We start from the raw sequence: 26,591 nt of genomic DNA, 5'->3' as shown, positions 1-26,591 counted from the left end.
TTCTGAATTGACTTTTATTGTTTCAGATTTGGTTTATCTCAAACCCCAGCAGACACCATCTCCCGATTCCCCAGGCAGAGCCCAGATTCTGGTGTTTATCACCAACCTCAAACACCTAAAAATCATCCCCAAAGACAAGCCATCCTTATGTCTCCAAATCATGGAATTTTTCAGGCAGTTCGTGTGGAGCCTCATTAAAGACAGAAACATACAAAACAAAGCGAAGTAGAAAAGCTCAGCTTCGTGTCCCATAAGCAGTAAACGCTAACCAAAAAAAAAATCAGGACTCCAAACATCCTCTTGGTCCTGTTTACTTTTTTCTTATCTGCAAAAGCAAAATGTATACAGTGTCTTCATTGCATAACGTCAGGGTCGATCTATGATAAACTGTAGTTTGATAAGAGGCAGCGTAAAGAGAACTTTATCCTGAGTTTATCCCCAGCAGTGAACTTTTTATACATAAGACTTCAAACAGGGCCACATTTGGGGAAATGAAAGATTCATGGTGATAAATTGCAGTGCTTTAATGCAGTTTATAAAACAAATTTCCCAAACATTTATTTTTCAGTCAAGCTTCTGGCTATAGTTGGGTTAGTACAAGCAACAAAATGAAAGAAACCTCCTAAACATTGACATTGGCACTCAAAAAATAGTAAAGGGAAGTATTAAAACATTTCCAGTATATTTTCATTCTGAAAATGTGCTGATACAAAGTTTCTAAGAATGCCATAGAATTACTAGTTGTCTTTTTTTTCTCTTAGGAGTTACAAATACTTAGATTCAGATAGTCTAGGTATTCGGTTCACATAAATAAAAAGTTACTTCTAAAAAACAGAACAATAGCAATTTCATCCTATGGACCTAGCAGAAGGGAAGCCTTTATTCAGTTCTCAGAGTGACCTTAGCCTAGAATATCCTTGGCTCAATTTAAATTATTAGTTTTTCCTAGTCTGTCTCCTTCCTTAATCCCCAAAGCCCTCATACATTCCTAGGCATGCACACGCTGATTTACAAGAAAATGCCGAAAAATATATGTGAGATGGACAAAGTTCAGTGTATTCTCCAAGCCAGTGGCTCTCAAGCTTGAATGGGTACAACTATATGCAAAAATGCAAAAAGTCTGTTACAAAGGCATATAATATATTTTAAATATAATTCTGATTCATATAGTTCCTGAAATATGGAAATCCTTTCTGGACCTAAAGAACTTAATGAATCTGATTGCCCTCTTAACTGGGGAATGGGAGAGGCATAGCCTGCCAAAACTGGTTCTGTGGGTATTTATAAAAATGTTCTAGGTGAGAATTAGAAAAAAAGAAAAAAAAAGAGGAATCATTCCATCTTCTGTCTACTCTAACCAATTGCCTGTGGGAAGTGGAGCCGAGTTTTTGGGCTGGAGGAGATAATGTGGTCCCAAGGCAGGGCCCCAACACACCCCTTCCCTCACCCCACTGCCAGGGCATTGGCATCACCTTCAGCCTAATCCGGCAGAAGTTTCTGGAAAAGTCTGAAAAGAGAGCAAAAGGAGCTGCTTTTTCAACTGCATTCTGCACAAAAGAAGGCAACCCCAGCACGGAACCAGGGCATTTCTGAGCCCCATAGAAAGAGGAACTATCTCTTGTCAAACTTTTGCCCAGAGATTCATGGGTGGATTTGTTTCCAGGACTGAGGGCAATGCTAGCAACTGCTTGGACAGACACCTAGAGAGCAAGGAACAGGCCAGGGGAGGCCAGGGGCGTGAGCCCAAACACTCCACTCAAGACCTTCCATTGCTTCTGCTCTTGGAGACCAGCCAGGTCGTGACTCCTGCTAACTTGCCTGTGCAAGAAAACCCAGGCTTTGACAGTCTCCTGAGGCATGTCCCCTGGGCAGCCACAGGTCTGTTTGGCACTAGCTGGGCACCAGCAGGCTGTGTGTTGAGGAGTTGGATCGTGTTATGATTTCCATTTTTAACTCTACCAAACACTTCATGCTGCGCTGAGAGTAGATACTGTCTCAGAGACCCAGCCTGAGGTTCTCCAAGGAACCCAGATGGACTCAGGGCACTGTCCGCTCCCAGAGTCTTTCTCGAAGCAGCCACTGCCCTTTGGGGTTCTCTGTCTCGTAGTAGTCCTCCCTGGGCGGCGCCAGGGGCTCCAGTGCAAAGAGCTCCGAGTCCCATTCCATGTCTTCTCCCGAGAAGTTGAAGAGGATTTGTCTGGAGCTCCCCAGGCTGCAAGGGAGGAATGAACAGGAGAGTTGAGTTTGTCTTGGCTGCCACACAGGGAAGGGATGCTTGGATGACCACCCTACCCTGCCCCTGGAGACCGGCAGATTGCTCCCCTGGTCCTGTGCCTTGGGGGGGACCAAGTGGTGTCATCATGGGGGCTGTGGATGGAGGTCACTGGACTTCAGCCTGGCCTTGAAGGAGGAGGATGGGTGACCAGGGCTGGCTTGTGGTTGCAATATGTCCAGTGCATGGTCTATTATTATGGAAGAAAACGCTGTCTAGAAAACCCCAGAATCCCTCAGGATTCAATGGCTTTTGTAGAAGGAAAGGAAAACAGCTGCTGAGTCCTGACAGGCCCTTCTGGTCTGAGAGGCGAGGCCCCGAGGCAAGGCCTGGGCAGGCAAAACCCCGAGAGAACTCACTGCTCTGAGTCGGCAACAGGAATCTGGGGTTAGTTTTGGTAACTAGTCTTAGGACAGGAGAATCTGGAGTCAAAAAGAGGACAAAGGAGATGTCCCAACAGGGGCCCGGCCAGCAAGACGTTCTACATCTCGGCGCCTAGCCAACGCCTTCCATGCAGGGACATCTGAGTCGCCTGACATCGGTTCCCCCTTGGTGCTGCCCTCTGTTCAGCCCAAACTCTCATTAAAAATCTGAGGCACACATGCATGAGTGGCACTTAGGGGAAACAAAGAAAGCAGAAGGCACAAAGCATGAGGGCTGAGTGGGCCAGACTCTAGGCCAGAGCAAGTTAGGAGTAAGCAAAAGCAGTGAACCAGAGACCTAGACTACCAGAGAGTAGACGACCAACAAAAACCCTTTTTGACTAAGACCTCCCACCCCAAAATATATAAGAATATTTTTTAACAAAAGGGATTGGGCTCGAGGCACCTTAAGAACTACCCCAAGCATCTGGAGGACACTCGAACATCTTGGTTGCGCTATCTGGCCCAAGCACTTACTCTTTTTTGCAGGCTTTGGGCTTAAATTTCAAGGTGTTGAATGCCCCTTCCACGGCCTTGGGCAAATAAATCGGGTGCCTCTCGAGCCTCCTCTGAGTGCCGAGGGTCCTGCGCTCGGTGCTCCTCCGGCCCGGGCCATCTGCCGCGTGCAGGGCGCGTGCCGCGATGTCCTCGGAGTGTCTGCGTGGCGCTCGCAGGATCCAGTTGGAGTGCAAGCTGTGCTCCCGGGAGCTGGTGGCCACTGGAAGAGAGAAGCAGGTGACCCGGGAAGGGAGTACGCGCCATCAGGAAGAACACAAGGCAAAGGAAACGGTGTGTCGAGCTGAAACTCACAGCAAATGGGCAGAGACAGCCATGTTCGTAGCAGCGAAGTCTTAGAAAGGAACTTTGACTCTGCAGTTGAAGTGCAGGGGATGCAATGGAGTATCGTGTCCATCAAAAATGAGGACGTGGATCTATGTTTATCGACTTGGAAAGATGCCCAAGATCTATTATAAATTGTTAAGTGCAAAGAGTCCTATTTTTGTCTCAAAAAAATTAAAACAGGTCTGGGTATGTATGTGGAAAACATTTGAGAAAGGACATACACTCAAATGTTAACAGTGGTGATTATCTCTGGGTGGTAGTAGTATTGTAGGTCATATTTTTTTACTTTCTTCTTCATATTTTGGTGTGTTGTTTGATTTGCTTTACAATGAACACATATTGTTGTTATCAGGGGGAAATGGCCATTTCATGACAATAGTCATTTTCTTTAAAACAATTACAACTGTGAAGATGGCACTTGCACCCTCAGTGGGTTTTGTCATCCCTTTGCCAATATCCCAGATTTCCCAGGGCGAGGGCTGCTTTCTGCCAGGGACTGGAGGGGCCGTGGGAGAGGAGGGCTGACAGATTACCTGCAAGTGCCATCAGCTTGGGGAACAGGGGTAACCTTCGTGAAATTGCACAGAACCCAGTTTGAGAACCCAAATCTCACAGATGCACATCTATCGAGGCTGGAACAGCAGTGATAAATCACAAGCTTGTCATCTTTTGAGCATTAGATAGAATACTCATGCATTATTTAATATTGGTACCAAAAGCTGCTATCTTAGTGCCAAGGGGCCAGGAACACTCCCCACACTAATAAAACTGCACCACAGGCGGCCAAAGATTACAGAGAATGACAATTGAGGGATGGAATTTGAAAGTGGGCTAGACTCATAAACGTGTTTGGATTCTTTGCTCTCCACCAAGAGGGGGCCCGTGCCACACCTCGGGAAGGAAAAGCATGACCTCAGTCCTCACCCCAGCCTCTTGTCTAGAAATCCAGGCTGGCCCAGGCAGGTACCCTGGGCCTCTCCTACCCTGCACACCACCCTACTTCCTACCCTTGGTAGGGACAGAGCTGGAATTTCAAATATATTTTGTCTATTCACTTTCTTTTTTTAAAAAATTGTGTTGAATTGTCCATAACATAAAATTTACCATCGTCACCATTAAGTGTGCATGCAGTTCAGCATTCACACTGTTGTTGGAGCAATCTCCAGGACTCCTTCATCCCGCCAAACTGAAACTCTGGACTTATTAATCAACACCCCCCACACCCCCTGGTTTTTTCTTTAATCACGTCCCTATTGCTTTCCATCTTAGAGTCTCAGTTCCACCTGTTCAGCTGTGGTAAGCGGACCACAGGGAGGGAGTTTTGTCCCAGCATGGCCCCAGACACTGGAGAGGTGGCAGCTGGGACAACTGAAGCATAAGGTCCCCAAAGAGGAGGGCTCGGGGGCCAGGCTGTGGCTTGCAGGTGCAGGGCTTCCCGCTAATCAGGGAGGCGGGATTTCTGATAGCCGGTCTTGTGAGTCCCAGCCCATCCGTGCACCGCACCCCGGCCTTGCCCCACTTCGGCCACCAAGCTCCCACTGCCTTGCCCTCGGCTCACCATCAAAGTCCACGTCTTCATTGGGAGAGGCGGCCTCTGCAGCCCGCGGCCGTCGCTCTGTGTCCAGCTCCGCAATGATGGAGTCAAAGAAGGCCATGGCCTCGGCCACGTCGGCGCTGAACTGCGAGTATTTCTTTGAGGCTGGTTTCTGCTAGAGGGGAAGTAGGGGAGAAGAGGGAGTTGCCTGAGATGCCGAAAAGGGTTAAATATTGCTAAAAGAAAATGCACATGTTCCTTGCTGCTTTTGTTGGAGAAAAATTAAAAATTTCTTAAAAAATTAAAAATAAAAAGAAGAAAAAAAGTATAAAAGAAAAAAGAAAAGAAAAAAAAAGAAAATGCACATGGACTTAGGTACTTGCAGGGTTTCAAAGGCAAATTTGAGTAAGAGGAAGGAAGGAAGGAAGGAAGGAAGGAAGGAAGGAAGGAAGGAAGGAAGGAAGGAAGGAAGGAAGGAAGGTAGGTGGACACTTCTGGTCCGTAAGTGCCACGGGGCAATGAACTTCCAATTATCTCAAGGGGACAGAGTGAGGGGACTGTGAGGTCCACTTCTTTCCTGGTCATGAATCTGTTATCAGACATTAGGCAAAATCATTAGTCTTTCTTTGGCTTTGTTCCCTGCTCATGAACACCCAATTAGGAGACTGTACATTTCCTTAGGTAGGTGATGAGCTGCTCACAGCAGGAAAGAGACGAGATAGGTGGAAAATGCTCTCATACGAGCTGTCCGTTTCTAACAGGGCCAGATGTGGGCTCAAGTCATGGAATAATCTGAAATGAGTATGATTGTTTAAAAAGCGTAGGGTAAAATAAAATAGAGAGTTAAGAAAAATCTATTCAGTGCCTGACCAGGTTTCAGGCTCTGTCCCCGTTCCCCTTTGTGATCGCGTGTCGCCTGCACAGTACAGTCCCCAACGGCGATGGGCAGGTGCCGTCACGGCCATTGGAGCACCGCAGCGGGCTTCGACGGAGAACTCACCATCTCCAGAACTGACAGAATCAACACATGAAGTAATGACAAGCTCCCTGAGGAATATAGGCAATAAGAGGACTTGGAGAGGAAAAAAAAAAAATGGACAAATGTCTTAATGTGGGCTCCTTTGACCTCATTTGACCAAATGTAGAGTTTTTAAAATTTCATCTGGGCATTTTATGGGGGCTGGTACTAAAAGTGAATATGATTAAATTACAGACTGGTGTGTTGGGAGGGGAGAAAACAGCATCTCTACCTGTGACACAACTTTTGTGAGACATATGCATTTTGTACAACTAGGAAACATTTTTAAATAGAGTTTTTTTTTCCTTTTCTGTTTGTAAAGACAATTTTCTCTAAGAGCTTTCTTAGAGAAAATATTGAAGGACCACGATATACACCTGAATCTTGTCTGTTAAAAGTGGAAGGCTGGCCACCTGTACTTATCTGCCCCCCTTCAAAGAGCCCACTACAGTGAAAGCAAGGACAGAATCAGGCGGAAACCTGGATGACAAAGAGAATAAGAGAAAGGAGGAAGATAGTTTTCCAGAAGCTTCTGCCAGCCGGAAAGCAGTTGGAGAGGTAAATGGCTGAGAGGGGGACAATTCTACCTCCAGGAAGTAGACGTGCTCCAGACTTGGCGACACCAGGTACACCGAAGGCTGGGCGTGGGGTGTGAGAATGAAAAACGGAGGAGCTGATTGAAAGTCTCTTGGTGCAGCAGGCCCGGGCGCCAGGTGTCCTTCCTGCAGGCAGGTGACGGCGGGCGGTGTCTGGAGGTAGGTTCGTACTCTTTTATCCCCTCTGCGCTTTCCCTTGCCGCCTCTTCCACCGGGGTGTTCTCACTGGCTGACTCTGACTCACCCACTGAGACTTGGCTGAGAGGGCTCCTTCTCCGGGAAGCTCACCCTCTCCTGGGCTCTTTCCCTCCTCTAGGTGCCCGTGGGTCTCAGAACCCAACCTAATTCCACCATGACACGTACCATTTTAGAGATGTTTTGTGAAGCAGGGAAGAGCATGGAGAAAGCCACCCAACCCAGACCAACCTCCGAAGGAAATATGAGTATTATTCAGTAGTCATACAAAGTGCACAGGTTTTTTTGCATCTCCAAACCCAAGACAACTGCCCTCAGTGTTTGGCTTAATGCAAGGTCTCAGTCTTGTTTGCGTACCTCATATACTTTTTTTTTTTTTATCTAGGTTGCCCTGTGATTTGACCTAAGCAATTCAGTCCTAAATGTCTCCAGAAGTAGGCCTTGGCCGGCAGCTCAAAGCAGCCTGAATCAGATGCTAGTTTGTTAAAGGGTGTGGAAGAGAGTTAATTTCCAAACCCAGGTGTCTTAACTATTAATGGTTAAGAAAACAATGAACATCCTGCCATCAGTTAGGTTAACACAAACACCGTACTGGTGTGAATCTTCTAGATTCCTCAAGTATTATCCTCTGAGGATAACATTTACAAATTAAAAAAAGAAACCACTAGCATAGAAATCACCACCTCAGCCACTGAACTCTCTGTCATCAAAACTAGTGGGCAGTAGCCCTTTCAGCCACACTTTTCCCAAATCGGTGAGTCCAGATCATCAAGTGATTCTGATACACAGCAGTTGAATTGCCGCTCTGTGGGACCCAGACATGAGAGAGGAAGTGAGGGAGCCCATGAATCGTCACCTCAATGTCTGGTTTGGATGGAAACTCAAATATTAATATCAGTCATGTTCCCTGGCGTTGCAAGAGCAGCCGGGAATGTCTCCATGACGATGGGAACACAAGGATAGGACCCAGAGGATCAAAATACAGGTCATAGAGGAAACAGGACAAAATTTCCTGGGTTAAGAGGCCCAGGCTCCTCCTGTCCTTGTGTACTTCCTGTTGCTTAGCACACAGATGGGCCCAGGTAAAGGGCTCCATCTTATCTGCCTGGGGAGGGGGGCATGTGCAGGATGAGAGTGTCCCACCTGCAGGGGTGCACCTTCCAGCTGCCAAGATTAACCTACAGCACCTCCTAGGCAGGTATTTCCTCTGCTTGTATTCACCCAGTTTTGTTTGCTTCCTGGGTTTGATGTTTGGCGTGCATCCCTGCTAGACTTCATTCTGGCTGGACGACATAGCTGCTGCTCCAATGTGTTAAAATATTTTGGCTTGGGATTCTGAGCCTATCTGCTGTTGCCAGGGTAACCAAACATCCTGCTTTGCCCAGGGGTCATCCCAGTTTATGCCTGTTATCTCAGTGTGATTAGGAATAGTGCCTCTTTTCATTCCTCTAAAGTGGTTCTGGTCCCTCTTTCCAAACCACGAGTCATGCCATCTCTACATTTCCAAGTCTGTTACCACTTGCAATAAGCAGACTATCTGTTTTACTACCAAGTGACTGGGTATATGCCTAGTATTTTCATAAATTCTTCACTTTAATCCACACTTTTTGATTATCAATCTCTTGAATAGAATTTATTCGTTTGAATTCTGTATTATCCTACCTAAATCTTATCCACAATATATCATCTAAAATTTCCAGATTTGGTTTATTTAAAGGAATCTAGGAAATTGAAGGCACTCATGAATAAATTTGAGCACAAAATTATTCTAGATCTTTATGATTTTTTTTCAAATCTTTCACATTTGCTTTGTCTAAACCTCATTCTATTGCTTTTCTTTTAAATCAACTCTCTATTATTGACTCTTTCTAAAGCATCCAACTTAGTTTTCATAGAAGAAATTCTCTCTTTTCACTGATATTTCATTGTATATTATATTTAATTAAATTACATTATTATGAATTATAAGTCCAAATAACAATAAACCAGTTTAGGAACAAATATAACTTAATTTTAATAAGTACATAATTCAATTTATGACAGTTGAGAAGTACATAGGCATATCCCCGTTTTTAAAAAGATTTATTATAAAAATTTTAAATACAAAAACTGTAGAAAACATAATCATAATCCCATCTACTCATCATCAACTTTAACCACCATCAACTTTATTGTTCATTCTTGTTCATCTATCACCTTCCCACTATTTTTCTTAAAGCTAATGTTAAAAAATATAATTTTACTCATAAATACTTCAAAATGTATCTTTAACAGATAATAATTTTTGGCAATATTATCCATTATGTGTGGCTAGGCTTCCACTTTTAACAGACAAGATTTGGGTGTATTTTGTGGTCCTTCAATATTTTCTCTAAGAAACCTCTTTATAAATATAAAAGGGAAAAAACCTCTATACTTAAATATGTTTTCTAGTAGCATCATATAAAATGCATATATTTCCCAAAAATCTTATACACACATACAGATGCTGTTTTCCATTGTTGTCCATCTTGCATCATCTCCGATAAGAAATCTGCTGTAATTTTTATCTTAGTTCCGCTGTGTGTAATGTGTCTTTTGTCTCTGTCTTTTCAGCAATTTTATTATTAAGATATGCCTGTATTATTATTGTTGTTGTTTTCATGGTTGTTGTAACTTATCCTGCTTGTTGTTTTCTGAGCTTCTTAGATCTGTGGTTTAGTATATGTCATTAATTTTGGGAAATTCCCAGCCATTGTTACATCAAATATTTCTTCTGTCCCCTTCTCTCTTTTTTCTTCTCTGGGATTCCAATTACACTTCTGTTAGATTATTTGATGTTGTCCCACAGCTCTCAGATGCTCTATTCGACTTTTTTAAACTACATTTTCTTTTTTTTTTTTTTTTTGTCTCTTTATGAATTGACCCTCTTTTTATTTTTAAATTTTTTAAATAATTTTTATTTCAAAATATTAGGAGTTTACAAGGATGAATTGTATAATACTTAAGTCAGGGCTTTTAGTGCTCCTGTCACCAGAACAGTGTACATTGTATCCAATAGGTAAGTTTTCAACCCTCACCCCCTCATACCCTACTTGCTTCTTAGTTTTCAACGTCCTTTACACCTGTGGTTTCCAACCCCCAGGCCACAGCCTGGCACCAGTCTGTGGCCTGTTAGGAAACATGCCATCCATCACCACCTGAACTCCACACCACCCTCCCCAACCCACAACACCCCACCCTACCCCAGTCCATGGAAAAATTGACTTCCATGAAACCAGACCCTGGTGCCAAAAAGGTTGGGGGCCACTGCTTTACAACACTCTATGTTTTTTCACAGTATTTTCTTTGTGTGTCAGTTTTGGTCATTTCTTTTGACCCATCTTCAAGGTTTCTGATTCTTTCACGGTTATGTCAAGTCTATGGACATCAACCCCATCAAAGCTTTTATTCATCTCCATTACTGTACTGTTCATTTCTAGTCTCTTCATTTGAATCTTTCTTATAGTTTTCATCTTCCTGATGGATTTCTCCATCTGATCTTGCATGTTTTACACTTTTTCCATTAGAGCTTTTAACATGTTAATTATAGTTTTTTTAAAAATTCTCTGTCTGTTTCAACATCTGTGTCATATCAGAGTCTGATTGTATCAGTCGCTGTGTTGCTGGGCACTGCATTGTTTTCTTGTTGCTTTTTCATATGAATCATAATTTTTGTGGAAAGCCAGGCCTTTTGTGTAGGTCAACAGACACTGAGGTTTCTATACCTGGAAATGTTTTTTCCTTTAGTTAAACCTTTAGTTTGGCTTAGAGTCAATCTAGATAAGAATTTAGTTGGGATTGGGGTCTGTTGCTTCTATAGTTACTCCAAGTGTCTCACAGACTTTAAATTTCTCTGATAATACCTTGTATTTAAAGTAGAGGCTAATTTTCCAGAGAGTTTTTCCTTGATGTCTTCTGCAACCTCAGCTTTAGGTCTTCCCTTTGTGCTGCCCTCAAGAGAGGGTCTCTCTCTATGCCTTTGCCCCATGCTAGCAGTATTCCACTGCTATTTTTTTTTTTTTTGAGACAGAGTCTCGCTTCGTTGCCCAAGCTAGAGTGAGTGCCATGGCGTCAGCCTAGTTCACAGCAACCTCAAACTCCTGGGTTCAAGCAATCCTCCTGCCTCAGCCTCCCGAGTAGCTGGGACTACAGGCATGCGCCACCATGCCTGGCTAATTTTTTCTCTATACATATTAGTTGGCCAATTAATTTCTTTCTATTTATAGTAGAGACAGGGGTCTCGCTCAGGCTGGTTTTGAACTCCTGACCTCAAGCAATCTGCCCGCCTCGGCCTCCCAGAGTGCTAGGATTACAGGCATGAGCCACCGCGCCTGGCCTCCACTGCTATTTACTATGTCATGCTTGTTACCGTGGTGGTTAGAGGCAGGAGGGCATACACTGCTTTTCTGATTAGACCCCAGTTTGGGGCAGGCACTGTGTCCCTGGGGATGTGGCCTTCCTTGCCCTTCCCCCAGCTGTAACTGTGAGCCTGGGATGCCTTAGAAATCCCTCCCCTGCTCCCCTCCCCTACTAAATTTTTTGTTCCAGGGGGAGATAAGAAAGAATGATCTAGGCAGGGCTCCATGAACTTCAGCAGCTGCTGTTCCCTCCACAAGGTCTGTACCCTAAGGACACTTTCATAGGACCCTCTGCCAATCTTTTGTGAGCGCCCACTGAGGTTCTTGGAGAGCGAATGTGAACTCCATCTGTATCTGCAGCCTCAGGGACTCCCCACCGTCTCCCCACTCACACTCTGCCACCGCCAATTTGTCAACAATTCTAGGTGAAGTCTTCTTACCAGGTCTGTCTATGTCTGCCCCAGGGAGGCAAGTATAGTCATTCTGTCTCTCCCTGCAGGTTGCTCTCTCCCCTTACAGTTTGCATTGGTTGGTTTCCCTGAGACCTCAGTTCTCTGGTGGTTTCAAAAGGACAGTCACGAACTTGCAGTTTGTCTGTTTTTGTTGTTGTTGTAAGGATGGGAGTGATAGTCTTTCCAGCTCTCTATATCCTGAACAGAAACTGACAATCTCTCCGAAGCAGATTAAGTATTATAGGTTTCATACTTAAGTTCTTCAATTTACATTCGTACCTCTTTTACACTGAAAATCTTGGTTCCAAATGACATTAACAAAAATTACTTATTTACTTTATATTATCACATATTATAGTTTCAAAATAATAACACCAGCATTGCCAATAGTAAGCCTACTGAATGCAATTTGAGGTGTGTGTGTGTGTGTGTGTGTGTGTGTGTGTGTGTGTGTTTTGTCCTTGGAATGTAACCAAATTTTGTTTTAAAGTCCCTTGAAATAATTCTTTTCTGTGTGATTATCCTGTTGACTTGGTAATCAGTTAGGTTCAGAAGTTTCAGTTGGTTGTCATGTTTTAGGGATTGCTTTTTTTCCCTTTTGATTTAATGCTTTAAAAGTATGTGAGCAATATGCATGGTTCCCAAACCAAAGCTGTAACATTCAAGAGAGGGCTAACTTGCCTGCCAGCCCCTTCTCATTTTCTCTATCCCTGCTTTAGTATTTTGTTTATCTTTCCATCATTTTTTTTTGAAAATATAAGCAAGCATGTATTTATATTTTTATCTACTCACTTTTTAAAAAAAAACAAAAAGGAGCCTCCCATCTCCACTTGTGAACATTGCTTTCTTCACTCAATGTGTCCTTTCTTCACTCAATGTTACTCCCTAGCAGTAAATAGAGGTCCTGCCCGTCCCTTTTAATAGCGGCATCATTCTCCATACAGACACTCTGTAGGAACAAAGGACAGCCCCCTATGGACTGGTCTTTGGGTTGTTTGCAATCCTTTGCTATTACAATTAGTGCTGCAGTGAAAACTCTTGTGCATATGTCATTTTGCACTTTGCCTGTAATACTACAGTGTGGGGTAGGCTTCTCCTTGTAAGTGCCCCGCTTGCTATGGGTGTTTTAAAGAGAAAATGGTAAGCACGAAGGGATCTGGCAAGTTAGTTAAGTAGGATTTGGTTAACGGAGCTTCTATTTGTCCTTTCTATAAAATATACTTTTAAATGTCTCCAGATAGATTTTGTGCTGATGTTCAAAGTACCAAGTCTAAGCTACAAGCCCGGGCTGAGCCCTGGGTTGAACTCGGGCTGATTTCAGCCTTTTCTGCCTTCTCACAATTTCCATGGGACTCTGTGACCTACACGATGACATTCCCTTGCTGACTCTTTCAGGGCTTAAGCTAATGTCACAGGAAATTCTACTTTACAAAGAGGTGGTTGTGCAAAATGAGACTTCAGTCATCAACACCCCTGGGTGAGACCCCAAACCGTCCTCCTTCTCCGAACTCACAACTCCAGGCAAAAGTGGATCAGATTCCCTCCCACACTCGACTCTCTTCTAGCCCAGACCTCTTGGTCTTTGGAAAGGCTGGATGTGACACAGCCTGCTTCATGTTGCAGCCTGGCCCGGCCTGCGTTTCACAGGGTCCCTGATCCTCTGCCATCAGCCCTGCGGCAGCCCCAGCGACAAGGCACTTTCTCTGACAGCATCTGTATCACATTGCGGACTCCACTCCAGTTTGCCTTTCACATTTAACCCTCTGTGGCCTCAGGGTTATCGTTTTCCAAGCCTCCCCTGCACCATCTCCCCACCCCAGGCCTGGGCCTCGGATTACTTTTCCCTGATGGAATCCTTTGCATTTTTCCAAACCAAACTCCACTGTATTTCTCATTTTAATCTCTGATTCCTTGAGGGCAGTTTGTGATATTTTTCTGCATTGCATAGCAGCCTGTCATCCTGCCTGTTTTCACCCGCCCTCTGGGTACCTGGGCTGCCTCCTTCTCCAATCTGTTCATTTTCCTCTGTGCTCTCACAGTACTTATGTGCAAGAGACCTGAATTCCGCAAAACAAACCTCCAGTTGTAAACACCAACATTCTGGCAGAGGGGAGAGGAGAGGATGTTCTAAACCTACCCAATGCCAAAGAGATCACCACTAAGCATCCATCCCCCTTCACGTCTTTTACTTGGCAACTACCCTCACCTCCTCAGGGGGCCCAAACTGCTCAGGTATCACCTCCTCTCTGAAGCATTTGCCAATTGCAGCAGACAGACCCAGAACATCTTTTCTTTCTTTTTTTTGACAGAGTCTCACTCTGTCGCCCAGGCTAGAGTGCTGTGGCGTCAGCCTAGCTCACAGCAACCTCAAACTCCTGGGCTCAAGCAATCCTACTGCCTCAGCCTCCCGAGTACCTGGGACTCCAGGCATGTGCCACCATGCCTGGCTAATTTTTCTATAGATTTTTAGTTGGCCAATTAATTTCTTTTTATTTTTAGTAGAGACGGGGGTCTCGCTCTTGCTCAGGCTGGTTTCGAACTCCTGACCTTGAGTGATCCTCTCGCCTCAGCCTCCCAGAGAGCTAGGATTACAGGCGTGAGGCACCAGGCCCAGCCTTAGAACATCTTTTCTATGCTCGTTTTCTGTCTTGTGTGGGTAGATCCACTGCAGCACTTTGTATTAACCCACACCGGACCAGTGATCCTGAACCTCTTCTTTGAGATGGTTTTGGCAAACAACACTTATAAATATGACATAATTCCTTTTGATAAATACTCACTGCCGGCTGCTGCATAGAGGAGAGAGGTTGTAGGATGCTCAAAACTCCCAACAGTCTCATTATAGTTCTACCTGTTTTTCTTCCAAGAAACCTTAACATACCAGTGTGGTTCAGTCGCTGCTTCAGACTATGGGTTGCATTGGAGCAAACATATTGTGTTTTCATCTATGAACACAGAGCACCTATTTTAGTGCCTGGCACAGAGTAATAAATATCTGTTGAGTGAATGAATGAATGCCATTACATAATGTTTATATTCCCCACCCAATTTTCATGTTGCTAATGTATACTTTTGGATTTAACTTGGCAAGTTTTAAACTTGCCAGTTTAAACTTAGAGTTTTTAAGAACTCTATACGTCTTATTTCTTATAGAGTACTGATAATACTCTCTGGGCTAACCATACTTAGACATGTGCATGTCAATATTAGTGATGAAATTCCAGGATTAAATGTGAAATTGGTCTGGATTGAGAAGACCACTTTACCCTTGGATCACTCATCTGGCAGAAATTAAATGTAAAACAGCTCAAATTCATCCACAAGCAATTTAATATTATCAAAAGAAAGTATTCAGGATAAAACTTAAAAGCTCTGTCTAATACATCCTTTTTGCCTTCTGCTCTCCACGAGATGGATATTCAGGAACAAGTCAAAAGACATACTTATCCTTTTCATATTAAAGCACATACAGAAATGTGTATCCATACTTGAATAGGCTTTTGTGAAAAAAGAATGGGAATTTATGAAACAAGAACTGTAGATATGAAAAACAACTTAGCAAAATGTATAGTCACTGAAATTTAAATACATAGGCACACAAATTTTTACTAGATAAGCTAAACGGTAGATTTGCCAGGGCTAAAGAAAAAATCAGTGAAGTAGACAACCGAGCTAAAGAAATCAACACAAAGAGACAAAAATAAGAGGTTTCTTAGGAACTTTAGTATAACTAAACCTTGGTATTATCTATTATAACTAAACATTAAAGTAGTTTGGGGAGCACAGCTACACATCTTCTGTCTCTGGTAATAGAGGTTCTAGACTCATAGGATCCAACCGATAGTTTTAGGCTTATTTTTCCCCAGCTCTATAATCTTAAAGCCATTACTTCTTTTGCTAGCACCTCCTAACTCCTGGCCTTACATGTCATCTAAATGATCATTTGACTTTAACAAAACAGTGAGTGAAAAACTTTGCTCACATTTATCTAGCTGCTAGAAGCCTAACTGATAGAATTGAATTACTATGCTTGAAATATAGTATAAAATCTTCACATATAAGTGAAATATCACAGTCCAATGAGAGAAGGGATGGAGTTGTCAATAAATGGTGTTGGGAAACTTTGCTATTTGGGGAAAATTCAAGTTGGATTCTCAGTTCCTACTACATAGCAAAATAAATTGCAGATAAACAAAAGGGTTGGCTTTTCAAAAATGGAACTATAAAAAAGGGAGGAAATGGCACATATGTAATTGACCTTGAGACATGGAAGAACTTTCTAGGCATGAAAGCAAGGGAAAAAATAAGAAAGACAAAAATAAAAAACATAAAAATCAGTAGCATCTGTACATCAGAAAATGCCAACTGAAAAGATACATAATAACTTTAAGAAAATGTTTTTAACACACATGGCAGACAATGTGCTAATATCCTTAATATAAGAAGAGTCCCTACAAATAAATAACAAAACTTTAATACAGCCAAAAGAAAAATTTATAAAGACATGAATGGACAATCTACTAAACAAGAAGTATGCATTAGTATGACAAAAAAAAAGGCTATTCTTCACGCAAGCAATAATCAAAGAAAAGTACCTTAAAATAATGTAATTTGTCTATTAAGTTAGCAAACTTAAAACTAATGACAGTACTTGATGCAATAAAGTGTAATAAGAAGAGTTTATGTGAAACCCACTGTTTATGAAAAGTATAAATTTGTAAAATGTTTCTGGAAAGCAACATGTTAAAAGAATCTTTAAAAACTAATGACCTTTAACCTTTGACCCATTAATCATACTTGCAGGAATCTCTGCTGAAAAAATCTTTCTGTAGACATAGAGAAAAATGTGTTTATTTATAATGCTTGACAATTGTTTACAAAAAGTGAGTTATTAAATTTTCCTTTCAAATTTTTGTTATCAAAAAACTAGTTAATATACCCATGTCAAATTCTGACTAAAAAAAAAAAAACTAGTTAATGAAATGGAAGAGAACCCACAATATATAACATTAACTGAAAAGAAGAAAATACAAAAATGTATATACGGTATGAACCAAATTTTGTAAGTTTATACACACACACATTTGGGTTGTCAGATTTAGTAAATGAAAATACAGATGACAATTAAATTCCAATTTCAGATAAACAATGAATAATTTTTTAGTATAAGTATGTACCAAATATTGCATGGGACATACTTGTACTAAAAAATTCTAATTTAACTAGGCATTGTTTATTTTATCTTGCAACCCTAACGCACATATGTGCAAATATACAGGAAAAAAATGATTGAAAGAAAATATACCTAAAAATTACATAGTGCTTATCTCTGATGGTAAGAGTTTAAGTTACTTTTATTTTATATTTTCTTCCTTATACTATTCTGTGTTTTATAAATTTCATATAAAGAGCAAATATAACTTTATCATCAGAAAAATATGTATAGCTAAAAAAAAAGTATCTTTTTGATGGTGGGCTCTGACCAATTACATAGTAGATATTTTAATTATTAGGATATAATTCCATAAGAGTGTACTCAAACTATATGCTACTCCATTAGTAGGAAAAGGCAAACCTCTACTCATCAAAACCACAGACCTATGACTTTTGTAAATCTTCCACCAAAGTTTGTAACAATTGCCTTCGTAAATTACATTTGGAGTTTCTCAGGCTATTGGTTTATTGAGCATCTACTATGTGCCCAAAACAGTGCTTAGAGGTTGGAGTTAAGAAGATAAAAAGACATGATGCCTCTGCTCAATAAGCTCCCAGTCAGGGTCAGAGTTAAGCAAATGAAGAGAAAATTACAGTGGGTGTGTTGAGTGCCAAGACATGGCTCAAACCCAGGAGAGAGGGAAATGCACTAGATGATGGACATGAGAAAAGACTTCCAGGGAAGGGTTTTCTCTGCTGTCTTGAAGGATAAGAAGTTAGCCAGGTAAATGGGGTGTAGGGGAGAGGAAAAGGGGAGGAGGAAGTATTGTTTCTAGGCATAGTGACAGCTTGTGCTTGGAGGATAGACTAGGGAACATAATTACACATCTTGTGGTTTGACTGAGAGAGACTATGGAATCACATGCACTGTTATCAATTATTATCACGCTGTCTGCCATCTTGGGGAGACCTCTGCCAAGCATAAGGGAATATGTTTTTGCAGCTCCTATTGAATTTGTTCTGCCTTTCAACTCCATAAACCAGATCTAGGCCAAGAAGTAGAGACTGCCCTCCACCCCCCAGTAAATGATGCTTATTGAAAACCTGCATTTCAATATCAGCCTCCCCAACAGATTTGAAAAATAATTCCCAACGGAGTAAAACAGCCCATATGCAATTGATATATGCATGATTTGGAGTCTTTTCAGATGAATTGGATTCAGATCCTTCTGCCATAGAGGAGCAAGAGCCTTCTATGTGCTGTTGACATGGCCTAATTATTATGAGCCAAGACTGAGTGACCTTGATAGAAAATTGATTCTGAAAGCTAACGATCATCAGAATGAAACTATTTTCAGTAAGAATTAATTGCTTTTGGCAGGCTTTCTCCAGAATTCAATTGGTTCTTTTTAAGTCATTCTTATAACAGGCGAACTTCTTTAGTTGGGAGTGGAAGGGAGGGGAAGGAAGAGGGTACGTTTTGCAGCTAGTTCATCCAGGCAGAGATATCAGAAATCCAAGCTGCTCAGAGCTAGAAGATCCATGAGAGAAATAATGAAGTTTCTTCTGACTGTGGTGGGTGAACAACAACACTGGCCTGAGAAAATGTCCAGCCCAGACCTTCTGGACTAAGTGGGGCCAATGGGGGTGCTGCAGCCAACCCCAAACAGCCTATGCTGGCTCCATGGCCAGACTCGCCGAGGCTCTTCTCCATGGTCCGGCCGGGCCAGGGTGCACTGTTATGGCCCAGCTCTCACAGTGGGATGCTGGCCACTTGCCTGTTCATCTGGCCGTAAAAGTGTAGGGAGTCGTCCTCAGGGAGGATCCCAAGTGCCAGCAAACACTCTGGTCAGAGTCAGAGCATAGTCTCAAACTTTTCTTCTTTGCTTCCCATCAAAAACCAAGCTGATCAGCCCATAAGGGAAGGAAGTTCTGGCATGTGCGACAATATGGCTGAACCTCGAAATCACGCTCAGTTAAATGAGCCAACGGCACAAATGCTGAACGCTGCATGCATGATTCCATTTATATGAGAGCTAGAGCTGGCAAGTTCATAGAGATAGAAAGTTGCACAGGGGTGTTGGGGGCTGATTCTGGTGTTATGCCTTATACTAATCATTCACTATAGCCTGTAATGTAAGTGTGCTGCACAACGCAGCAGTAGTCAGCATTTTCTTCAGACACGGTTGCTGCCTCGTGACATGATAAAAGGCCTGAATTGTTGCACATAAGCAAATGTGGCCCAGCTCCCACATGGTGGGCTCCCGTGGTGGGAGTCTGGAGGCCATATAGATAAGAAGAACATTCCCAAGGCCCGGCCCCCATGTGACGGTTGGTAGTCAATGACGGGTAAGATCCCTCAAGGGAGGGGCGACCTAAGGCAGGCACAGCAATGAGGGCCGGCCGCTGGCTGGGAAAGAGAACAAGAAGTTCTTCAGATGGCTGCATTGCTTTATGTTGCTTATCTCAGCCTTGGCTTTTGAGCTATGTCCGGTGCCTTAAGTAACCGTTTTGAGGTCTGAGAGCATGGGGCCATTGTTCCCTTGTGAAACAACTCCGCAATTGATAGCTATCACTGTTATGCTCAGATGCTCATGTATAAGGAACTAATCTTGGGTCTAGGGGGTATAAAAATAAAGCAACCAGTGCATTGGGCACTCGAGTCTTGTATTGTCCTTGTGTGTCTGTCTTGTTCTTTTGTGTTCTGTGTTCATCGCCCATCCTGTAAACGGGCCATGGCACAGAGGTCATGACAGGCTGGAGAGAGGGAGGAATGAGGAATTGGTGTTTAATGGATATAACATTTCTGGTTGGAACGATGAAAAACTTCTGGAAATGGATGGCAGTGATGATGACACAACTTGGTGAATGTGCTTAATGCCACTGAACTGTATACTTAAAAATAGTTATAGTGGTAATTTTTTGAACTTTTAAGTCTTTTACTTTAAAAGACTTTTATATTTATATATGTATTTATATTTATGTTTGACAATCTTATAAGTTTGACAATCAATTTCTTTTGATTCCTAAATGAAGTATTTTTTTAGTGTCCATGATCTCTTAAGGAATTCATTTCCTAGTGTACTACTAGCAATAGTTCCATAAAGTGTTCCAAAAATATGTTAATTTGGGTTTAATAGTCTTTTGGATGAATTATTATGGTTCTACATAAATGATAATTTGGAAAAGTCCATGAAAGTCATGTGGAAGACTCTGGTTATTGTCTGTCTATCAACAATTTGAAAGATACCTAGCAGTATGCATTTTTACTCTTAAAAAATCAATACAAAATCATTCAAAGAAAAGCACTTAATTTCTTAAGAATTCATTGACTTTAATTGACTTCATTACCCATAATTTGAGGACACTAAAAAGCACTCACTTAAGGAACTATAAAGTGCCATGTTGAAAATGGTAAATGTTATGCTGTATTTATTTTGCCACACCAAAAAAAAAAATAAAAAGAAAAGAAAAAGTTGAATTGTGTAATGAAAATATTTCAGAATTAGATAGTGGAGAAGATTATACAACTCTGAATAGACTAAACATCACTGACTTGTGCACTTTGAAAGGGTGAGTTTTATATATGAAAATTAAAGCTATTATTAAAAAAAAAAAAAAAAAGCCAAGCTGAGCGAAGCGATGTTTATGGAAAGGAGAGAATTGAGAGGAGTAAAGTAATCCAGAGGAGGAACCACAAAGGCCAAAGCCCCTGACATGACCCTGGAACAAACTGCAGAGGGAGTGAGTGGCTTCCTAAATGCTAGAGTGGGGGTGAGGTGGCAATAGCAAGACAGCACAGGACAACTTTTTACTTTTCACAGACGTTTTTCTCTCCTAGGGTGAACCATGTCTTCAGAGGATTCTGACAAAAGGTGTGTGGTTCATCCATGCCCCTGGCACCTGGATTCTCCCCTGGGCTCAGGAGGGACGCACTCCTCTGTGGAATGGGGTCAGGAGCCAGCATGTCAGGTTTGGAGGACAAGTCGTAGTCGGCATTAACTGCTGGTTGTTCCTGAGGGTGCCTGGCGGTGGCAGTGGAGTGCTGTAGAACGTCACTGCTCCTCACAGGCAGAAACACCCCTGTGCCCGGAGCAGAGGGGGCTTGCCCTATTGTTCCAAGGACTCTACATTCCAGGACGGGACCCATTGCAAATATGCTGTCCTTCTGCCACGTGCATTGTACCCAGAGTTGGAAATTCTAACACGCGAGCATCCAAACGGTGAGTCCCAAACTGCAGCTCATGCCCAACACTGACACGAAAATCCTCAGATACGGATTTTTGTTGTTGTTTTGATTTTAAAATGTTGCAAAAAGTGTGTTTCATTCATTTCTATAGTGACCTCCTATTCTGAGGGAGGAGCAGATTGTCACAGGGCCTGGCAGGGACCCCACCATGCAGGGGCTCTGGGGGGCTTCCCACACCCACCCCAGGCTCACCTCACTTCTACTGTGTCCTCACTTCCTCCTCCCATCCACCCACATGGGTGCCAAGCAAGGAACGGGAGTGAGAATATTTCATGAAACTTCTGTTTTGCTTGTGTGTTTGGGTAAACTGGGTCGATATCTAAAATGTATTTCTTCCTGCTATGAATCTTAATCAAAAGAGTTTAAAAGCCACTAGCTTGCCACACAAGAGGGATAGACAAGGGAACTTAGGTTCTGTCTAAGATCCCGGGGCTGGTATCTGCAGGGAGGGCGGGAGGGAGGGCCAGCGGTGGTGCCCCGGGCCGCAGAGAACACTGCGCACTCCCTAAATGAAGGCGAGCTCTCCCTTGATCTACAGCACAAAGACATCAGACTTTGCAAGTTTATAAAGCAGCCACACCTGACCGACAGTACTCACTGCTATTCTCCGGGGAGAGAAAAATGAAAAAGATACTGTTTCAGCTTCAAGCTCACCAAGCTCACTGTAGTCCACCAGGGGAGACGCAGGTTTCAGCAACCCACAATAGGATGTGATGGATGCTAAAACAGAGATGTGCCCAGCCAATGATGGAGAAGAAAAGAGGCTAATTCTATAGAGAGGTGTATTCACTTCCTAGGGCTGTTATAACAAAGTACCATAAGCTGGGTGGCTTAGAGCTACGGAAACTTATTGTCTCGCAGTTCTGGAGGGCAGAAGTCTGAGATCAGGGTGCCAGAAGGGCCATGCCCCCTTCTGAAGGGACTGGTGAGGGACCTGTCCCAGGCCTGTCTCCCAGCTTCTAGTAGGTCCTGGGCTTGTGACAGCATAACTCCAATCTTCATGTGGTGTTCTCCCTGTGTCTGTGTCTTCATGTAGCAGTCTTCTTATAAAAACACCAGTCATATTAGATTAGGGGCCCACCCTACTCCATGATGGCCTCATCTTAACTAATTACATCTGCAATTACCCTATTTCCAAGTAACGCCACTTTCTTCGGTACTGGGGGCTAGACTTCAATATATGAATTTCAAAGGGATACAATTCAACCCATAACAGGAAGTCAGGGAAAAGGATGGTGTTACCCTAAACCTCAAACATCAACAGGGTTTTCTCCCAAAGCAGGAGGGTGATGGCATTCCAGGAGAGTGCCTAGTTCTAGTCCCTGTCTCTGCAGTGCACAGAAACTGAGGCAGCCATGGGTCACCCTGCTAGCCACAGAGCCCACACCCATCATTTCATGGGCAAGCCCAGCACACAGATCTTTCTGTAGGAGCTGGGGAAAAGGGAAGAAGCTCATCTAAAGAGTTCTAAAAGCCTCCTGCACCCAACATTTCGAAGTGAGTAAACACTGGGGTACCTAGTACGTGCCAGGTATGATCACGTGCAGCATCTTGCAGACTCCTCTCAAGGCATATCATTATTTCCATTTTTTATGCTACAGAAAAAGAGACCAGGGAGGAAAACCTCACTTGACAAAGGCACATAGGTGGTAAGTAGCAGAGCTAAAATTCAAACCTTGGTCTGATTGATTTCAAGGCCCTTCAAAACTCTGCTCTGATTGCACTGTGGTAAGAAGCATCTCCCAAGGAAATATGTATCAGACCTGTGTCCCTCCTCATGGCCATTTGATGGGGCTAGAGCAGGTCACTCTGCTCCTATTCCCTCCCTCTACCTTCAAAGAGCTCAGCAAGGAAGGGAGCTAGCCAGGTCCAAAAATGAGGGCTCCATGTGCGAGGAAACATAGTGCCTAGAGGAAATCTAACCAGAGCCTAGAATCCCAGAATATTCAAGGAAAGGAGTTTAGAAACCACTGCAACCCCCTCTTTTATCAGCGGTGGCTCTGAAAGAGAGGATCACTGGCCCACGAGCCTACAGCAAGCTGGACACAGGGTCAGCACCGGGACCCAAGACTAGGACCCTTTTGTATGGGCCCCAACACTGACATCCTTTTGGAGTTGAAATGATTATTTAAACTGCTCCCACACCTGGTATAACATGCACAGTTGAAACCAGTCGGGTTAGGCCAAGCCCTAGAGATTTGATAGCAGGCCAATCAGTCATTCAACATTAATGCAGCTCACGCAGCCTGCAGGACACTCCTGGGAGACAGCAAGGAAGTGGGAGACAGGCTGGCTCTTGAACACCTGCTAGTACTGGCATCTGGAATATGAATGATGAGAGCATACAACAGAATAGCCTCAAACCACGGGCAACACCAAATTTGAGGAAAGGAAAGCAAGAGTAACTGAATGAATTGGGGACTGCTAATTGGAATCAGGTGACCTCACGCCTAGAGCAGGGTCACCGTACTGAAGTTGTCCTGCTGTGATATAGAAGTTCTCCCCCGCCTTCCATACTGGCACTCCTGGAATGCTCAAAGAAAGATACTGTGCACAAAACACTGTGATTAAGTACAAGAGCAAATGGATAAATTCAAGTTCTTTCTTTCGCTAATTTCATGCTTGTGTCTGTCTAGAGGCCTCCAGTGCCAAAGTCATCAGCAGTCTCCTGAGAGGCGCAGACTCTCTCTGTAGCCACGCCTGAGCCACCAGCATGCCTGGGCCCAAGGTACACACGGAGGGAATCCTCCAGTTCCTTGGCTAGCATGGGGCTAAGCACCCAGGTATTTGAAAGCATCTAGTTCATATGAAGATTTCACTTTTCACCAGGATTTTTAAATGCAATAATAACAATTTTTTAAAAGAGTAATAAATTCGTTGGAAAACTGTTTGCTGTCACCCATACAAGCATTGTCTCATCTATAAAGTCGGGCAGTAAATAAATGGCAGACGTACAATGCAAACTCAGGGGCCACCTGACACCAAAGCCCACATCTCCCCCACCCCAGGCTGCTCTGTAGACACCGTGAGCTGCTCCTCCGTGTTTCCTCGGCAGTCAAAATAAACATGGGCTTCCCCGCCCTTCCCCGGGCAGGGGAGACAGCCAGCCAAGCCTCTGAGGACTACTGAACTACTGCTCAGAAGGTGTCAGATAGATTAAGCCCCGCATGGATAGGAAATAGCTTTCAAACAGGTGACGCGCTCTCACCCACGTTGTACACTCAGCAGCGCTTACCTTTATTTCTTTGGGAGTGGACCGGCCAAGGGCCTTTTTCCCTGCTTTGGAGGACTTGGAGGAGGTTGAGGAAACGCCCTGGGCGCGGTGGGGCTTGAGGTCCCCGAGGCTGCTGAGGTACTTTTTGCGCAGGGCCAGCAGCTCCTGCAGGTACTGCAGGCAGTCCTGGGTGCGGGAGTACATCCAGGCGCGGTCCTCCTCCCGCTGCAGGCAGTACAGGCTGGCGTCCATGCTGCCGGTGCTCTGGTATTTCTTTAGGGACTGGCTGAATTTCTCCCCGTGGTCCCCAACCACGTACATGGAGCTGCTTCGAATCAGCTTCACCGTGGGGCTGGCCCCGTCGTAGAAGGGGCCGTCGGCCGCCTCCGTCCTCTGCGGGCCGGAGTTAAAGATGGAGTGGATCTTTCTGAACATGGTGCTCGGTTTCTGCCCGTGGGTGCCTTCCAGCTGCCTGCGCCCGGGCCACCTGATCTAGCTGGAAGCGGAGGAGGCGACATCCAGGCCTCGTGCCATCTGCCTTCCGGGAGGCCTCTGATCTCTGGGACCTCGCGAGCTGGCGGGTCACCCGCGCGTCTCTCATGGGGGGATGTGTGCATCCGGTAGCCCAGATGCCATAAACAACCCCTGGGTGGGAGGTAGCGCGCAGTGAGCTTAAAAGCAAGCGCCCTGGCTGGCTTGGCCAACCATTTGGTGCAAATTGCTCTGTGCTCTCTCGTGGAAGGCTCAGCGGGGTGGAGAAAGCGTGACAGTGCCTTGCCTCTCTGCTATTTTCTTTCCTTTTCGTCTTCCACCGCTACTGGCCGTGGTCTCACCCAGTTTGACTTGATCTGGGTGTGAGTTTTTTTGTTTTGTTTTGTTTTGTTTTAATTTCCACCTGGGTTAAGCTGGCCCCAGCCCTGAATTCTCTGAGTCCAAAAATGAAATTCTACTTAGTAGGGACAGCCCTCAGCTAAAAACTGCGTGTTACTTGGGGTAAAATCCAGTCCCCAGAGAAGGGCCAGCGTGGACGCAGCCAGGGCCGCTGGCAGGAGCTCGCAGATCCCCCGATAAGCCGGCTCCGAGCAGGCATCCGGGCGTCCTGGAAGAGCCTGGCCCCGAGGTAAGGGGACCTGGCCGTTGTCACCGGATAGCAGCCCATTGTGGAGGCGGGAGGATTCAGATATCCAGACCGAGGCTTTTTGCACAAAAGCATCAGTGAGCTGAAGGGTGGCCACATCCATGGGGCAGACACGTTCTTTTAGCCTGAGCACATTTGAACTCAGACTGGCTAAAATCAGACATAAACTACTTTTTCAAGAGCTTTGTATGAGTGCATTAGAATCCTGGGGATGTCGCCTCTAGGAATTTTCTCAGGCAGATGCCAAACATCGTTACTGTGTTCATTGTTGTACACAGTCTATTCTCTCCTGGACTTCAGAGAGCTGAAGCCTGTAGTCTCGGAACAGGTGTTTCCTTAAGCTGAGTGGTGTTAGAGACCATAGAGCCCAGAAAGTGTACGTAAAGTGTTACTGGATATATTTATTAACATCGTTTATTTTTGCTTGTTTTTTTTAAAGATAAAAGCACTTGTGGTTTTATCAGATATTCAAAGAGATCTGTGACACAAAGCAAAACATTTTAAAAATGTTTCTATCCTGCTCTAGAACAATAACCATGCTTTTCTTGCTGTAGATACAAAATAACATTATAAATGTGTTTGTGTCGAGGGCATCCTCTGCCTGTGGCGTTCTCCTCGGAACCAGGCTGCCATAGCCCCTCACATGTAGAAACATTTACTCCTTACAGTTGCGGAGTGCTTTAGTGTTGATGAAGCATTTCCACACGCAGTAATTTATTTGTAGCTTCCTTGGCAGAGAAGCCTCACTCCTGTTATTATCCTCTGTGGTCGTCGGTTCACAGATGAAAGGGGTGCCTGGGAGAGGTCAATGGACTTGTCCAAGGTCTATGTCGGGTGGGTGCAGAGCCAGTCCTCAAACCCAACAGTCCAGCTTCCAGCCTGGTATGCTGGCCCCACTTGCCCCTGGCCACTGTGGACTCATGAAGTCACCCATTCCCAGGTCTTCGAGGGGTAGCAATCCCACTAGAGAGCCAGCCCATTTCTCTGGCCTGACTTGCACACAATCTAGAAGCTCCCAGGATGGCCAACTGCTGCCAGAATTTCATCTCAGAGGGACCCAGGGGCTGTGACGAAACAGCCTTTCTCGGTAGCTTGTGCCCGTAGGTTTATAATGATGTTTATTCT

The 26,591-nt window shown here is 44.0% G+C and overlaps 1 protein-coding gene across 1 annotated transcript; it reads right to left on the bottom strand.

Annotated features, from left to right (window-relative positions):
- Window positions 1-2,037: 2,037 nt before the first annotated feature.
- On the bottom strand, window positions 2,038-24,763 carry C13H13orf42 (chromosome 13 C13orf42 homolog). Its single transcript, XM_076009632.1, has 4 exons — window positions 24,350-24,763; window positions 5,096-5,243; window positions 3,172-3,412; window positions 2,038-2,212 (listed from the first exon to the last, which is right to left on the bottom strand). Exons 1-4 carry the CDS (start codon window positions 24,761-24,763, stop codon window positions 2,038-2,040), a joined length of 978 nt encoding a protein of 325 aa, XP_075865747.1.
- Between the last annotated feature and the right edge of the window lie 1,828 nt (window positions 24,764-26,591).

Source organism: Microcebus murinus, chromosome 13 (genome assembly GCF_040939455.1).
Source record: "Microcebus murinus isolate Inina chromosome 13, M.murinus_Inina_mat1.0, whole genome shotgun sequence".
NCBI classification, from domain to species: Eukaryota; Metazoa; Chordata; class Mammalia; order Primates; family Cheirogaleidae; genus Microcebus; species Microcebus murinus.
The sequence above is the reverse complement of the archived record's forward strand: the minus strand, read 5'-3'. Positions and strand labels throughout refer to the sequence as shown.

What these genes read in the sequence shown, in the direction of transcription:
- C13H13orf42 (XM_076009632.1), bottom strand. Translation starts at nt 24,763, where the DNA reads ATGTTCAGAAAGATCCACTCCATCTTTAACTCCGGCCCGCAGAGGACG. An exon ending in CCACTCCCAAAGAAATAAAG is followed by an intron (nt 5,244 to 24,349) that starts GTAAGCGCTGCT and finishes CCCCTCTAGCAG; the next exon opens with AAACCAGCCTCAAAGAAATA. An exon ending in TGAAGACGTGGACTTTGATG is followed by an intron (nt 3,413 to 5,095) that starts GTGAGCCGAGGG and finishes TCTCTCTTCCAG; the next exon opens with TGGCCACCAGCTCCCGGGAG.